At 38.8% G+C, this 15,798-nt stretch overlaps 1 protein-coding gene across 1 annotated transcript in view; it reads left to right on the forward strand.

Moving 5' to 3' along the window:
• Positions 1 to 4,906, forward strand: part of RpL17 (ribosomal protein L17) — a 75,376-nt gene extending 70,470 nt beyond the window's left edge. Inside the window, exon 5 of the mRNA XM_067137080.2 lies at positions 4,689 to 4,906. Coding sequence (XP_066993181.1) covers positions 4,689 to 4,834 — 146 coding nt within the window. The 3' untranslated portion in view covers positions 4,835 to 4,906. The remainder of the gene's footprint in view (positions 1 to 4,688) is intronic.
• The last annotated feature ends 10,892 nt before the right edge of the window (positions 4,907 to 15,798 follow it).

The following is a 15,798-nucleotide window of genomic DNA, read 5'->3' on the forward strand; positions in this document are numbered from 1 at the left end:
TTGAAAAAATTTTCACCATCAGAATGTTGGCCGGCAGGGTAGGGGAGGTGGTGGTATACAATTTCTAATCACTAGATTGCGTGCCAAAAGCCTGGATTAAATTCCAAACCTCTCCGCAGTGCTCATATGGAGTGAGGGCATATGACGCTGTTGATGGTGATTCGTCCGTCGGATGGGGACGTTAAGCCTTGAGCAGACCCCTTGGTGCTATTCGACAGGGGTAGGCTATGTGCCGGCACCGGGTTTCACCCTCTCCCTACTCTCATATATCACGTCATTCATTTTATCTCTCATTAACTCCTCTGAGGTTGACGTCAGGAAGGGCATCTGGTCATAAAAAACCGCCACGACAAATTCATCTCACCTCATACCCGACCCCGTGGGGAAACGGGACAAGGGTTGGACAAACAAACATGAACTTGAAGACTGTTCGGCACTGTCTTTAATTAATCATTAAAGTTACTTGAAAAATACTCAGTTCTGCTTCCACCACAATTGAGCACTAGAGATGCAAAGTATTGTCCGGACATAGGTTCGGTCTGTCGCACTTTGCAGAGCTCCACCTGTCACCTGTATCGTAGAGACGTTGGAGTATTACTGACCCTGTAGCCGGGATCGCCCTACTTTTATACCTGGAGCCGACAAAGCATGTTGAGACGTAGATATCATCCCCCTCAATAACTCTTGAAGTACATGGTGGGTTTGCTTGAATTTGGTAGGTTGAATCTGTTATGATGGCCTCTTATGTTGGCAGTGTAAAAATAACAATATCTTAACTCCAAATAGACATTTACACGTGGGTTGGAACATTACAATATATATGGTCACGCCTTGCTGCGTGAAGCTAGCTTGAGGCAGCTACGTCACAAAGTTTGGCAGGCTTGCCTATCCTCCACCTCGCGCTAAGTTTATACTTCAAACTCGCTTTCACAGAGCGGGTGTTTCCTCTACAATATCAAGTAAGCATAAAGAAAAAGGGAAGACACGTAAATAGGTCCGCCACAATAAACATAAAGAACAAAATACAGAACATGGATCACATAGTACACTTAACCTGGCATAACTGTAGCAAGCCAAGGGAAAGGAAATCTAAACAAATATCCGGAGTTCGAAGGATAAGAATCCAAACATTTTAAGTAATCGTGTACATTGACTCCAAGCAGAGAGTTGTGTAGGGAAAATCATAAATCTTTTTGTGGTACCCTTTAAAAGATACGAGAATCATGTCGTAGCCTAGCATCTCCATCTTTTTTACCCAAGCCTTCTTCATACCTTGTAGTAAGAGGGCATACAAAGCAAGTTTTATATTGAAAGAAATGCTTCGGCAATTCATAATTACATGTGGTGCCATCTGTCTCATCGGGAAGTAGTAGACGTCAAGTTAGAGAACATTTACCATTTTCAATTAACTGACTTTTGACATTGATATCTGATAATAAAATATGAAGACAATTAGGTGTGGGTGTGGCACAAATACAAGCTGTAGTACGTCTATGCACTGGACAGCCGTCATGCTGATACCATATGTTTCTCGTAATGTGTAGTGGAACGTCTTATAACATCTGTAGAAGTTTGTTAGGAGGTTGAAATGCTTTTGAGAATATAGTGTTCTTTCTATGAAAAAAGGCCTGTGAGCTGATGGTTCACTATTCCACACTACACATTTAAACTCCATGGACACTGACGTTCCACCTCACAAAGCCAATGGGGATTGTAATGGACCAGAAGTGCATGTTTCAGAGGTTTACTTGGTCAAAATTTGTAAATGTTGCTTCATTACTAAACAAGATACATGATAACTCTGGTATATATTGTCTTAATGCCCATGTCCTAAAGTTAACATGATTCTCTAAATCATTTTCATACTACTCTTGATAGAGACATTATACAGATGGAACTTACGATGGTGGAGAACACGTACATTTGTTGACTCGTGTCACTTCGTGTGATTGCACAGGAACCAACCCGCAGGTCTACAGCAACAGCACTAGAATTTTTTTTCACCCTCTTCTCCAGTCACTTGCTTTCCTTTTAGTTCTCTAGGTGTTACACTTCCAGTTTTTGTAATTGGTTGAAGAGGTTCACAAATAATTGTAAAGATGGGTGATGTCTATTGGAATATCATTCCAGGCATACAGTCTTCCACCTCGTCCTACTTCTTGAATTATCGCTGATTAACTGACAATGAAGTCGCAAATCAATTGGTGTACTGTTATGGAAACTAACATAAGGAGGTCATAGCCTCGTAACTAAACAGTTGAATGGAGCAAACAACTATCAGTATTCACAATTTTCTAACTACCGTATCATGTTATGGCCAAAAAACATAACAAAGGTTATCTCCAAGTGTTCAGAGATACCTATAAAATGACATTTTCGTGTATTTTACAGTCTAATTAAGGCAACTATTATGCGTTTTGTTGTGTGTGTCGGTGTGATATACAGTGGAATCTCGAATCACCTCGGGATAAATTTTTTTTTCGAGTTATCGAGATATAAAGAATACTGTTCTTGAGCATGTATATGTAGCACATAATTGAATCATGTATTTACAGGCTTTTACTGAACACATTATTGTACGGCATCACATAACGCTTATTATAGTACGGTAACTTTTTAGAAGACAGGATACAGTACATACAGTAGTGAAACAAGAAACAGCTCCGTTACCACCTTTGGAAAAAAAAATCGGTCTCTTCTGTTTGTTGTGGTTAACCTTTCCTCCCTTCACGTTGAAACTTCTCGTCGATACTACACAGCCGAGGTTCGTTAATGGAACTTGTCATCCGCAACTTCTGGGCTTGCTTTTGTACGTGACTGGTAATCCATTGACACCCGAGAAACAGCAAGACTTTGCCAATTTTCCAATCACTAGAAGTTAGAGTTTTTTGGTTCCCGTCGTATTAGTTCCCAGCTTCACTGTAACCCTTTCTTTACTTGCTGACTGTTCTTCACAGATCACAAATGCTGTATTGCACAGTTAAGGTTGCTGGAAATTAGAGTTACACAGAGTATTTTTTGCTTCAAGGGAGAAAATGTTCGCTTCGAGAAATTTGTGTAACCGAATTTCGAGTAATAGACAAATAAATACACGTGAAGAATAGGACAGAAACGGTCAGAAAATTTAAGTACTTCGAGATACTGAAAATTAGTGTAATGGTGGTTCGAGATATCGAGGTTCGGCTGTGCATGTATATGTTGTAAATGAGTGATTAGGTACATTAACTTGTAGCCATTTTTGTTTTGATTTTAGTTAAAGATTTTAAATTTAATGTTCAATTCACATTGTAACTGTAGATATGTATGCCTTTTGTCCTGTCCTTTTTTTTCACTTAGACCATGGCGCATATATGTGATGAAATCCAAGAATTAAAAAATCTTCCTATTTTTTTATTTCTAAAAGTTGGCAGCTATGGAATTTAAAATCTGTTAGAGGCATGTTTCAGTATTATGTTTAACACAACAGTCCGATCTTACTTTCAACTGTAACAATATTATAAGAAAATATTACTCACCGCGACGGAAGCGTCATCCACTTGAGTGTATACGGAATGATATTTCGTACGCAGCCATACGTAAGGCGCGAAACAGTGTTTTTCTTGTTTTCGTGCTGTGCAGTATCAAACAGTAAACTGTAAACAATTTTCCAATATAAGAGCAGCACATATGGGTTAATAGTGTATTCAGTAGTACGTTTTCCCGCGTAACACATTCTTATTCCTTGGCTCCTGCAGAAACCTCTTAACGGGGTTTTACTGTATCTCCTCGTTTAGTTCCGTACCTCTTATCTTTAAATAATTAGAAACATAGTACCCATTGTAGTTTTGGCCTCCCTCTACTTCTCTTACCCTCCATGATCAAGTCCATTATTATTCTCCTAGGTAGCCTATCCTCCATTCATCTCACATGACCCCATCACCGAAGATGGTTTATGCATACTGCTTTGAGTTCATTCCTTTCTTTATAACCCCATTGAGAGTATCCCTCCTGCTATTGCTCCCACCTGTTTGTACCAGCGATCATTCTCGGTACTTTTATGTCTGTTACTTTTAGGGTATGAATAAGTTACCCTGCGTGCACCCAACTTATAGATAATTTTTAATATTATATAATAAAGTACTATTCCTACTGTAATGATCATTCTTCTTGCTTTCCAAGCTTTTTGGTAGTTATATTTCCTTTTTCAGTGTCAATGAAACAAAACTAATGTCTTCTAATTGAAAACCTGACATACTCCTAATGGACAATTAAAAGTAGACTGAATTATGTGAAATAATCTTCTAATATATAATTAAAAGTAGTGTCTTCTTTATATGAAGTGTTGGTAAACAGGTTCTTTCTGAATTTTGACTGGCTTTAATCGGGAGTCTGATTTTTACCACGAAAATCCTGCCTAGATCAGGATACCTGGCAACTCTGATCTTGTGGCTTGTACAGATTTAACTATTTCAGTCCAATGTAGTTCAAATTTGTAAAAAAGTAATCGTTTCTTTAGTCCTGTGCCCAGAGGTTCATTGGAACTCCAACAACTCCACTTGAGAGGCATACTGTGGAAATGAGGAAAGTAATTTGAACTTGTTTATTTTGTGTGTTTTTTGTGCTTGTCAAATTGTATTGTTTCTTCATATGTATTTCAGAGTAGTTGCACTAAGTGAACTTTATCTAATAAAGACAATTTGTTTTTGCAGCTTACATGAGTTCCCCGTGCCACATTGAAGTTGTTCTAACTGAGAAAGAAGAGGTAGTGGCTAAAGCAGCAGAAGAGGAACCTACCAAGAAAAAGGTATCCAAGAAGAAGTTAGCTAGGCAGAAGGAGAAGATGATGCGGGATTAAGTTAAGAACTTGCATATTGTAAATGAATGGACATTAAATAAAAGTGATGCTTCGGAAGAGGCTTTTTCAAAATGATGATTTTTCATAACCTGCTACCTGAAGATTGATGAACCTCATTAGTGCTGCAGTTTGTCACGTCTCTTTCTGCAACATCTAGGTACTGATGTTACTTTTTAGGTCAACATTGATGTGAGAAAGGGGAACTCCTGAGAGGATTTAAATGGTGATGTGGTTGTTAGATGAACATAGTACTATTAAATTATTCCAACCTTTTGCTGTAGATTCCCATTTCCACACTAGGCAAATACTGGGGCTGTACCTTAAGGCTATGCCTGCTTCCTTCCCATTTCTACCCCTGTCCCATCCTTCCATCACCAAAAGCCTTTGCTGTGATAGTGCGATGATACACAAGTAGCAAAATATTTTGCTGTGAAATTTAATTAGTGAAATATTCATCTGTATCCTCAAACCACAGTATTGCAGGATTGATGTGTCGAAAACATCTTCAAGGAAGCAACACCATTGAGTAGTGATAGTTGGGGTGGATGAGCTTGACATGGATTGGAATTAGTTACTTACACAACATATAATTACAACCATAAACAAATTGAAGCAGCTGCACAGTAATGAAATTCTGGAGACGTGAATTTTGTTGGCTTTTTACATTTGAAAAGTCGCTGTAATAATGGTGGCGAGTTTATATGTAATTTTTTGAAAATCACAAATCCAAATCAGGGACTGCAGTTCAAGATAATTCACTGTCGGAAGCAGAACTTAACATGCCTGATGAAGGCCAATGCAATTTGGCTGAAAGCTTGGCTTCATTAAATAAATATAGTGGCTTTAATCCAGTATTCATTTACAGTAAAAGTCCGTTATAGCGAGAATTCATAACAGCGAAAAATTTACTCGCTATAACGGATTGTCTTTATATCCGATTTTTGTTTAAAAGTCGGAAAACCCTTCATGCGCTTTAAAATCGGTAAGAAACGGCAATCAGTTTGTTCAAAACTTGCGTTTCCGTAGATGATTGAAAATTTTCCGGCAATACCTATTCCATGCATCTCTACAATAGAACGATCCATCAGGAAATTATTCTTGCTGTCTTTAAAACTGTTACTTTTACGCAGCGTCAGATATAACCGGCTGCCGCTACATGCACGTCTCGCTTGTCGGGTTCGGCCAAATTCAGCGGCTAGCGATATATTGGCCTAATCGTGAACGTGAAAGTCAACGAACGAGTTTATATCGCCACAGTATGGTCATTCCGCCCTTGCGTTTTTCGTGCACATACCTCACAATTTCATCTTCGACTTCTTTGAAGCGTCCTTGTTGTGGACCACTGAATGCATTTATTGTACAGTACGCATTTTTTTAGCTTTTTGTCTTCACGCTAATGCTAAATACTGGCTTTAGTCAGGCCTATGCCGTATTTTCTTGCGGCTGCACAATTATTCTACATTTCCGTTGTTTAATAAACATTAACTTATAATTGGCATCATAATATTGACTAGAACCCGTTGAAAATTTGCCGGCAATACCTTTTCCATGTATCTTTACAACTATCCATCACGAAAATATTTCTGCTGTCTATAAACCTTAATTTTACTAAGCGTCAAGTACAATAGACGCGTTATGACTCTGCCACTGAGTAGCCATGGCTTTTCTAGAATTCGAAGGGTCGCATGCTTTGATGTCATTCTGCAGACTTGAAAAACACACAGGCTCTGTACAACCGGTTGTCGCGGCTAGCGATGTGTGGTAAAGAGGCGGTCGTTTATTGTCAACGAGTTCTGTGCGCGTGTGAAAAGCAGCAGCATGGTTACCGCGGTAGTTGCCAGTGGTATCCATTAACTTACTGTTAAGCCGCGAATGCAACAACCCTTGAGTTTTCGCAGATTCTGAGAAAAAAGTCTTGGATTCGGAGAAATACGGTATCACTCCAGAGATTTCTGTGGCATACACCTCAGCTTTCTTCTGCAAGAAGAGTCACCTAACCTAACCGTATATGTAGCCTATCATGAAAACATATTTGAAACGCATGTAGAGAAATAACCTCCTCGCGAAAAATTTACATTTAAATAGCCGTAACTAGACATGAGACGATATGAAATATCCTCTGAAATCAGTGATGTACTCTGCCATATCTTGAGGTGTATCACATTCTTACTTAATTTCCGTATATAACATTAAAATTAAGATATCGTTTATTTCAGTCTTTATTTTTAACGAGTTAACTGCTATCGGCCACGTTATTTACGCATTTATTACGAAAAGGTGTTTTCCTCCTTCATTTCGAATTTTATTTAGAGAACAGCAGTCAATGGGTATGCCTTTGAATGTTAATGAGAGAGCTCTCAAATGCACAAAGTGAGAAAACTATACCGTACCGAAGATGATCGATAGCATTTTGTTGCAAACGTTTCAGCTTTCTTATTCAAACGGCGTCACGTATCCTAACTTAACTGTACTATACGTATGATGAAAACACACTTCAAGCGCCAGTAGAGAAATTATACATTTCTCGCTATAAATTTTCATAATAGCCTTTCCGTAATTTAACCAGACGCGACAAAATACAAAGTAACCTATGAAATCAATTAAGCACTCTGCCATATCTCGAGGTGTATCCCATTCTTACTTAATTGCAGTATTTAGCCTCAAAATTAAGCGGTGGTTTAGTCAGCCTTAATTTTTAACGAGTTAACAACCATTATCGGACATGTTATTTACACATTTATTACGAAAATATGTTCTCTTTCATGGATGATTTCGAATTTTCTTTACGGAACAGCTGTCAACCAATATTACTAATCGACTCCGACATCGCCTTCGAATGTTGACGAGAGAAATTGCTAGTGTACACAGCGAGGAAACGATGCCGAAGGTAATCGATCGCATGCAATATCATTGCTGGGGTGCATAAATATCGGTAACGGAAAAAATCGTGCGCGCTTAATCGCTCGTAATAACGGATGCGCCAGTGATAGGGTTCTCGCTGTAACCGAAGGACGATACACAGTTTAATATAGGAATTTTGAAGGGACAGAAAAAAGTCGTCACTATAACGGAGTTCTCGTTATATGCCGTACTCGCTATAGCGGACTTCTACTGTATTAACATTATTCAAAGTCGTCCTCAGCCTGCAAATACAGGGAGTATGAACACTTCTCACTTCCTGTTCGCAGGCTGTAGGAATCCCCGAGCGAGTGCTATATGGCTTGTGTCTTGCCTGGCGTGATAAGAAGTGTTGACAGCTGAGGCAGCGATTGCTTGGCTTTGTTGCTCAGTTGGCTAATAACAATTCTACTTTTAAAATGTGTTGTAAGGTTATTGCGATGGTTAAGTACTCTACAGTGCAGAGAATTATTTTTGCTCGACTGTTATTTGCACAAGAAGAAACAAGTTAAACGGTGCCTACAAGAATTCTGTCGACAATTCCCAGTTCTACAGTACCATCAAAACATTACGCGTATCAATTTGCTCACAAGTGGCCAAATACTGGATGCGTAACTAATAGGAAAAAACAGCGAAGGAGAACAGCTCTCACACAGGAGAGGTTAAAAGATATACAGGCCAGACTGCAATTCAGTCCACATAATCCTCTTCGGGGAATAGCTCAGAAAACTGATATTTCAAATCGTTAGCACGGAGTGCATACCTGCCAACTTTTACAGTTTATTTGCTGCGTTTTACAACTTTGCAGACAAAAATTTGAAACTTTAACATGCGATATCACCCCACTTCCCTGCAATCAATTGTTTGCGTGGGCTGAAGGAAAGTCCAAGATAGTCGATAATTCATTCTTTGATATGATTGGTACAGTGAAACCTCGATTCTCCGTTTTTCGAGGGACCATGAAAATAAAACGTACAACACGGGAAAACGGAAAATCCGGGAATGAATGAAAACCATCAACAATTTGGCTAAACATCACAAAAATTAAATATGTATAATTATAATCTTACAAAAACTCCTAAACCAAACCAAACCAAACCAAACTACAGCCCCATTGGGACTTTGCCTGCCAAGCGACCGCTGCTCAGCCCGAAGGCCTGCAGATTACGAGGTGCGCATGGTCAGTGCGACGAATCCTCTCGGCAAATATTCCTGGCTCTGTAGATCGGAGTCGCCATCTCACCATTAGATAGCTCCACAATTAAAGGTATTCACGTAGGCTGAGTGGACCTGGAATCAGACTTATATCCAGGTAAAATTGCCTGACCTGGTCGCAATCGAACCCGGGCCCTCTGGATGAGAGGCGGGCATGTTAGACCGCGAAACCGCATTAATTACCGGTACGCGAGTTCAAAATCTCGGTACTTTATATTCAGTTTTACAGGGGAATCTTCGTCAGTTTCCCGTGAAAACTTCTTTCAGTTCAGCATCTTTGATTAGGCTAGTCAAACTTCGAAAAATCTAATAACGCCAAGCCAAACGACAATCGACCACACGTAGTTTTTAATTTTCTCATCTGATAAAATAAAGCACATTAGATACAAGAGCACCCAAAATGATGGCGAAATCCGTTCATTTCTTAATCTTTCATTGTAATTTAGTCTCCGGTATACTGTTCGTAGTCAGTTTCTGGAAATCTCGTACCGCGCAAATTAGGCCTACATCGACTTTTAAAGGTTATGTTGAACTCGAAAACATGGTTTCGAATGTAAGTATCGATTCTTAAAAGTTCTCGAATGCATTATATTCAGTTCTGCGCGTCACAAATCCAATCAAATTGGAAAGATAAAAGAAATGCAAAAACTTCAGAAATTACGGTTATTCGCGACCTTGAGGTCATCTGGAAAGCGCGCTCGCTGCACATGTCAGTACGAGTTTGAAATTATACCAACCATTTAAAATGTAACGTGCGCAAATAAAACGACTGCAGTTTTTGGCATTTTAAAACGAAAACGTAACATTCCCACTCTTACATCAGGACCTAAAGAGTAATAGGCAATCCCAAGACCTCCCATGGCTTTCTTTTTTTTTATATAATGTAGGGTGCAACATCTGTTTTGGTCTCGCTAACATATCATGTACGATAATATCAAAAGGTACTGAATTTGTGTTAAGAAGGAGCAGTTTCGATTCCTGCCTGAAAGCCAAGTTACTCTGCAGTGCCCTGAGCACAGTGCCGAAAACCTCCTCGGCAATATGATCGAAAAAATGTAAAAATATAAACATCTAACCCTGGACATAATATGGACGTTTTATAAGTGCGAACATATGACGAAACTCGTTCCGTCTTCAAGCAGAGCTGTCGAAATGCGCCGTGTCTCCTTGCAGTTGTTGTGGGGACCCTCTGCTTTATGATTTTCCGACATTCTCTAAACAATACCACCCGAATGCGATGCTAAGATGGTCTCTTATGCAAGTTCACCGCCGATCGCTTTTCTAGTACCGGTACAGTACTTGCTTTAATTATCGCAGTGACGGGGCGTTAACGCCAAGATCCATAAATATGCCATAGCCGTCCTTTCGTGAGATACAGTTTATTAAAAAACGATTGATCGAGGATTTAGCATTGATGGGACTGGAATTTTTGGACGGTTGATCAGGGAAAGCGTTTCTTCGAGGAACGGATAATGCGGGACTTTTACAACGTGATTTAATTACGATGCTCGCGGGACCACGTAATTTGAACGCATATTCCGGGAAAACGTATTTTCCGGGAACGGATAATCGAGGTTCCACTGTACTTTTAACCGTGTGATGTTTGTGTCGTCATTGGAATTGAATTTAAAGTCAGGGTAACAGTTCTTCCATGTGAATCTTAGGTGTCGACAGGCTCTGCTCAGCAAATTTTGTTCCGCGATTTTGTGTTATAACTTTTGTGCTTCGCAGTTTCCTGTATTCCGTGGACTAACTACATTCGTTCCATGTAATTAGCGACCTCATTATTACCAAAGCAGATAAAGGCAGTAGAACTGTCATAATGGATAAAATTGAGTATGTCGCAAAAACAAAAGATTTCTTTAATAATAGCAATTTCTCAACAGTCAAAAAAGATCCCACCCGAAAGATCCAACGTTTACTAAAACTTTAAAGAATACTTCCTATCTTGTCATGGATCAGGAAAAATTGAACATGAACCCAGGTCTGCCCACTGCAGAAGCCCTCCCCAAGATTCATAAGGCCGGTATCCCCATTTGCCCATAATTAATTACAGACTTAGTCCTTTGTACAAATTATCCCAATTCATTCAGAAGTTCCTAAAGAAAAATTAACTTCTTATCTAACAAATCCACCAAAAATACCACAGAATTAATAGAAAAACTTTTGAAATCCAACCTAAACATTCCCTGGAGATCACCAGGGATACAGATAAATCCCTTTTCTTTTCATCGGTGAGAAACTAACTTTTGTACTGCCTGTGACTACATCAACTACAAGTATCCACTCAAGGATGATGTGTTGAAGCATGCTCAAGTTGCTAGGTCAGACAAAATTGAAGATGCACGCTTTTCTTCCATTTGTTTTTTCTTGGAAAAGTTTCCTATCATGTTATGCAAGGAAGAGAATGAAACTACAGATGAGGTGGTGAATGAGCTTAGGCAGTTCACAGCTCTTCAGGTAGATGACATTTTGGCTGCAAATCAAGATGCTGCAAGTGATTCCAGTTGGGCACAAATATCAAGAATTCGTGGTGCCGATGGACGTCTTAAGTATAACCAAATTTCTAGAGTAATGCTCTATGTTCTCACCATACTCTGTAGCAATGCAGTGTGAACATGTTTTCAGTTTTGTGAAGAAAAATAGAACAGAGTTGTGATCATCCATGTCCAATGAATCTCTGGAGTCTGTTTCTACTTTGAAGGCCAGCAGTTCTGGTCCATATGACAAATAATTTTCTCAGGACTTTTTGCAGGAAGCTAAAGGTCACAACTATGACTTTCAAGTCGAACTAGCATGTGATTTGCAGTGTGCCTTATATTATTTCTTGCCTGTGTTATGTTAAATAAGTTTTATTGTGCAAGGCCTTTTTCTATTACTGCATATCTGCTTAATTTATCAAGGATGCCGTGTTATGTATGTTCCAAAGCAATATTCACCATGCCTGCTGCTGTTTAACATGGATTTCTTCTTGATATGTTCATCTACAAATCATTGGCCTATAATATGATGTAAGTAGATATTTCATTGAGATATCCTGTTTAAAGCATGAATTATTGTATTATGTAGCCCAGAAGTATTTTCGTCAAGCCGGGTATTACAAGTGACTATTCTCATTTTAGAACCCGTATTGAAGATCAATTATGATGTAAAAATACAATGGTTTCTTACAATCCACCTATTCAGTACATTTTTTTAAAATGCTATTTGTTCAGGTCATCGACCAATGTGGATCGTTTGCCTTTACTGGCACCATATTGTATGACCCTGTGTGAAATTGGAATGGCGGTAGTGTGGAATGTTGTGTGTGAGGGAAGGAAGATTAGGGACGTCACAAACAGCCAGTCCCCTGGCCAGGGATATCAATCATTACAATTAAAAAACCCTGACCCGGCCGGGAATCAAACCCAGGGCCGCTGGGTGACGCGATGCCCCCTACACCGCGCGGCCAGACTATTCAATACATAATTAGCTTAGTTAGGATTACATCCTTACTAAATTGTTGTACAAGGTACTTATTTTGTTCTTCTTCTGAGCAGCATCAGCCACTATAGTTACTCTAGGTTGATTACGACCTTGAACTTTGAAATAATTTATGCTACTTTACAAACATATGTTATTTTACCAAATTCTTTGGCTATCTTAATTCAATGTTCATGTATGAATCTTAGTTATGGATCTAAAACACTTTACTGTTATGTACATGTACCTTCCCATTCCTAGGCCTTTCCTATCCCATCATCGCCATGAGACCTATCTGTGTTGGTGCGATGTAAAACAAATAGCAAAAAGTCTCAAAAAATTGTTCTTCAAGCTAAAAACATTAATAGTCTAAAATCTTGAAGATAACATTCTCTTAAATATAGAAAATGAATGAGACTATTAATGAACTTATTAAAATTTTACTTGAGATATCTCTAAAATATTTTGTTTGTGTTCATTGGAACATTTAAACATCTTTAAAACTTCATGGTTCTTCATCTTATGAATTGGGTTTATCATGTCTATCATAAATGATATTGTAGTTCCTCCGTATCATTTACTTAATGCTGGAATGACTCTTTATATGTCAGAAGTTTGTCTTGTTTATTCCTAAAGTGTTGTGTGCTTGTATGGGGCATTAGTCTCAAGGGATGCTCTAACTTAAAAGTTGAAAGTTGATGTGAGCACTCCAAATTTAGACTTGAGCTTGTCGATATATCTGTAACAAGGAAAAATTTTGTGTAAATATTTTCTATTAATCTGTGTGAGCCTTGCGTTAAAAGGAATTTTCACTTACCCCTCTGACTGTTGCCTATGGGCCGATTGCAGAAACTGTTTAGACGATGTCTACGGTTAAACAGTGCCTAAGTATGGCTGCCGCATTGCAGAGATGTTATTTATCACTTAGACATTGTCGAAAACCGATGTTCAACCGGTCATGTTTAAACACTGCCAAGAGCACTGTTTAACCCCAAATGAGAGGAGTGAATCGCAATCAGAGGTTATGTTCCATGAAACATGTAATTTGTATTATGTTGAGATGATTCCCCAAAGAAAGGTTAGTCCGACGGCCTCTCTGTGGGTCGCCCGCTGCTAAATCGCAGCAATTCATTTGACATGTACGGGGAGATAGATCTTAACCCGGGAACGCCGGAGTTTTCAATTTTCGTTTTTTTAAATTTTTGTTTAATATACCCAGCATTCACATATCAGAGAACATTTAAAAGTCATTTTTCTAAAAATTGAATCGTTGGTTTTTAAATGAGGGCCTGGTACCATACGGTACCGCACGGCGCTTGACATAGCTTTTGGTTGGAACATAAAAATTGTTACCTCTTTAGAATACCATGGAACTGAATGCTTAATATTGTTACAGAATATCACTTACAAATTACTGAGCAATAAACAAAAGAAGAAACGGTGTTTATAGGTTTATTTGTGATATCCCTTTGGAATTCCGAAATATAACATTAGCTCAGACGTGACATATCTTTAGGAAATACGAGTAATATTATTTCAGCTTTTCTTATTTAGTCACCCATTTCCACTCTTCACTAGTTTAGAATGGCAAAATGCTGTTTACACAAACGCCCACACTACACGTGACGCATTCTGTGCGGCCGCGGAATTCGCATTCGTTCGCCGCACAACTCCTGCTTTGGTTTGTCGGAGCGATATAGTGATGTACGCCATTGAATCTCAAGGTGTCAGATACACTAAGAAGTGTAAACAACTGCATTTATTTACCTTAAAATACCACCCAAATATATATGTCGTAATAAATATTTTGCACCTACCCTTTTCTGATTGTGGTACTTACACATAGCTACTTAGAAGGAAAATGCCGATGAAATTTTCATTTCTTCGGGGTTATTTTTCGTTTGTAAAAAGCATATACCGGTAGTTGTTGACTTCAGAGCACAAGAAATTCATAATTTCATCGTAAAGAAAACCCTCATATTTCGGTCGGCATCATATATCGAAAAGTGGAAAATTTCGCACTAGGGAATTGGAGTGAAATTGGGCCATACGCCATCCAGGTATCTGGTGGATGAGGTGATGATTTTGCTCTCTTCCCGGGCCATGAATCATTATCGGACATGGATTATCTACTCCTGTGCGGAATTTGTTGCTTTAGCACTATTTCTGCTGGTACCCGTGATTGACCTCCCGTAAGGTTATCTGCGAGACCCCCTTCATCTTCCTCGGATAATACCTTAGATTCCAGTGGTTCAGTATGTCATGCCGTTTAATTTTTAAAAGTAAAATATACAATTATAGATTTTTATGACACACATAAATCATTATTTGCAACTACAGTATGAATTGTTACCCTTAGAAGTAAGGAGGAGAAAGTAAACAGAGAGGCATGGTAAGCGCCGTGCGGTACCATACGGTACCAACGGAATAATTTGTATCATAACAGCTGACACAGGAATGCTGACCAATTGCTTGTTATTTCAATTCATGGACTTATATTTCAAGACAATAAATCACATGATACAAAATCATATTCTCAATATTTATAAACAAAGTAAAGCAACTTACTTTAGACAGGTAGTCATTTTTATTCCTCTCGACACGATCTCAAATTACAAGCAGTTGTTGCCGCAAACAAATACTCAAATAAAACCTTTTGTTGATTTTAGGCATTGTAGAGAGTATCTCCTTGACAATGTAAAGCGAAGTTGCCAGATTTATGGCGCGAGTAAGGATCAGTATGAGAAAATCAGAAGTAAGGCGCACTGGTACTATACGGTACCGCACGGCGTTGCCGGGTTAAAATAAGGTTTCGCTTTTCGAGAGACTTGTTTCTTGAGACTGACCAAGGGACAGTCTGGTAATTGTCAACTAGAATACAATTCTTGGAAACCGATATATTTCATTGTATACATGGGTTAATTTCCATGGAATTATAGGTCACTTCGACTACATAACTACGTGTGGCGATCGTCAGAGGGCTGTCACATACATAAACCGCGATGGATTCGCTTATATTTACTGCCAGGTAAACACATAATAGTGAAAACTAAAACGTAGGTTGTATGGGTTTTTTATATATAATCGTACAAGTTTTCGGCAACTATTACATAGGAAAAGGCAAGTGGTGGTGATTATTGTTTAGAGGACTGGGGAAGAAGAGTCGTGGCCATAATAACAGCCCTAGTATTTGCCTGGTGTAAAAATAGAGAAACTACGGAAAACAATATTCAGGGCTGTCGATGATGCGTTTCGAACCTACGATCTCCCGATTACAAGCTACATCTATATGGCCCGTACAACACACTCGGTTACACATTACTATTGCTTCATCTTCCCTTCGTCGAAGCTACCGTATTTATGAGTAGATTACACTCACTGTAAAAACG

This window comes from Anabrus simplex, chromosome 1, assembly GCF_040414725.1.
Source record: "Anabrus simplex isolate iqAnaSimp1 chromosome 1, ASM4041472v1, whole genome shotgun sequence".
NCBI classification, from domain to species: domain Eukaryota; kingdom Metazoa; phylum Arthropoda; class Insecta; order Orthoptera; family Tettigoniidae; genus Anabrus; species Anabrus simplex.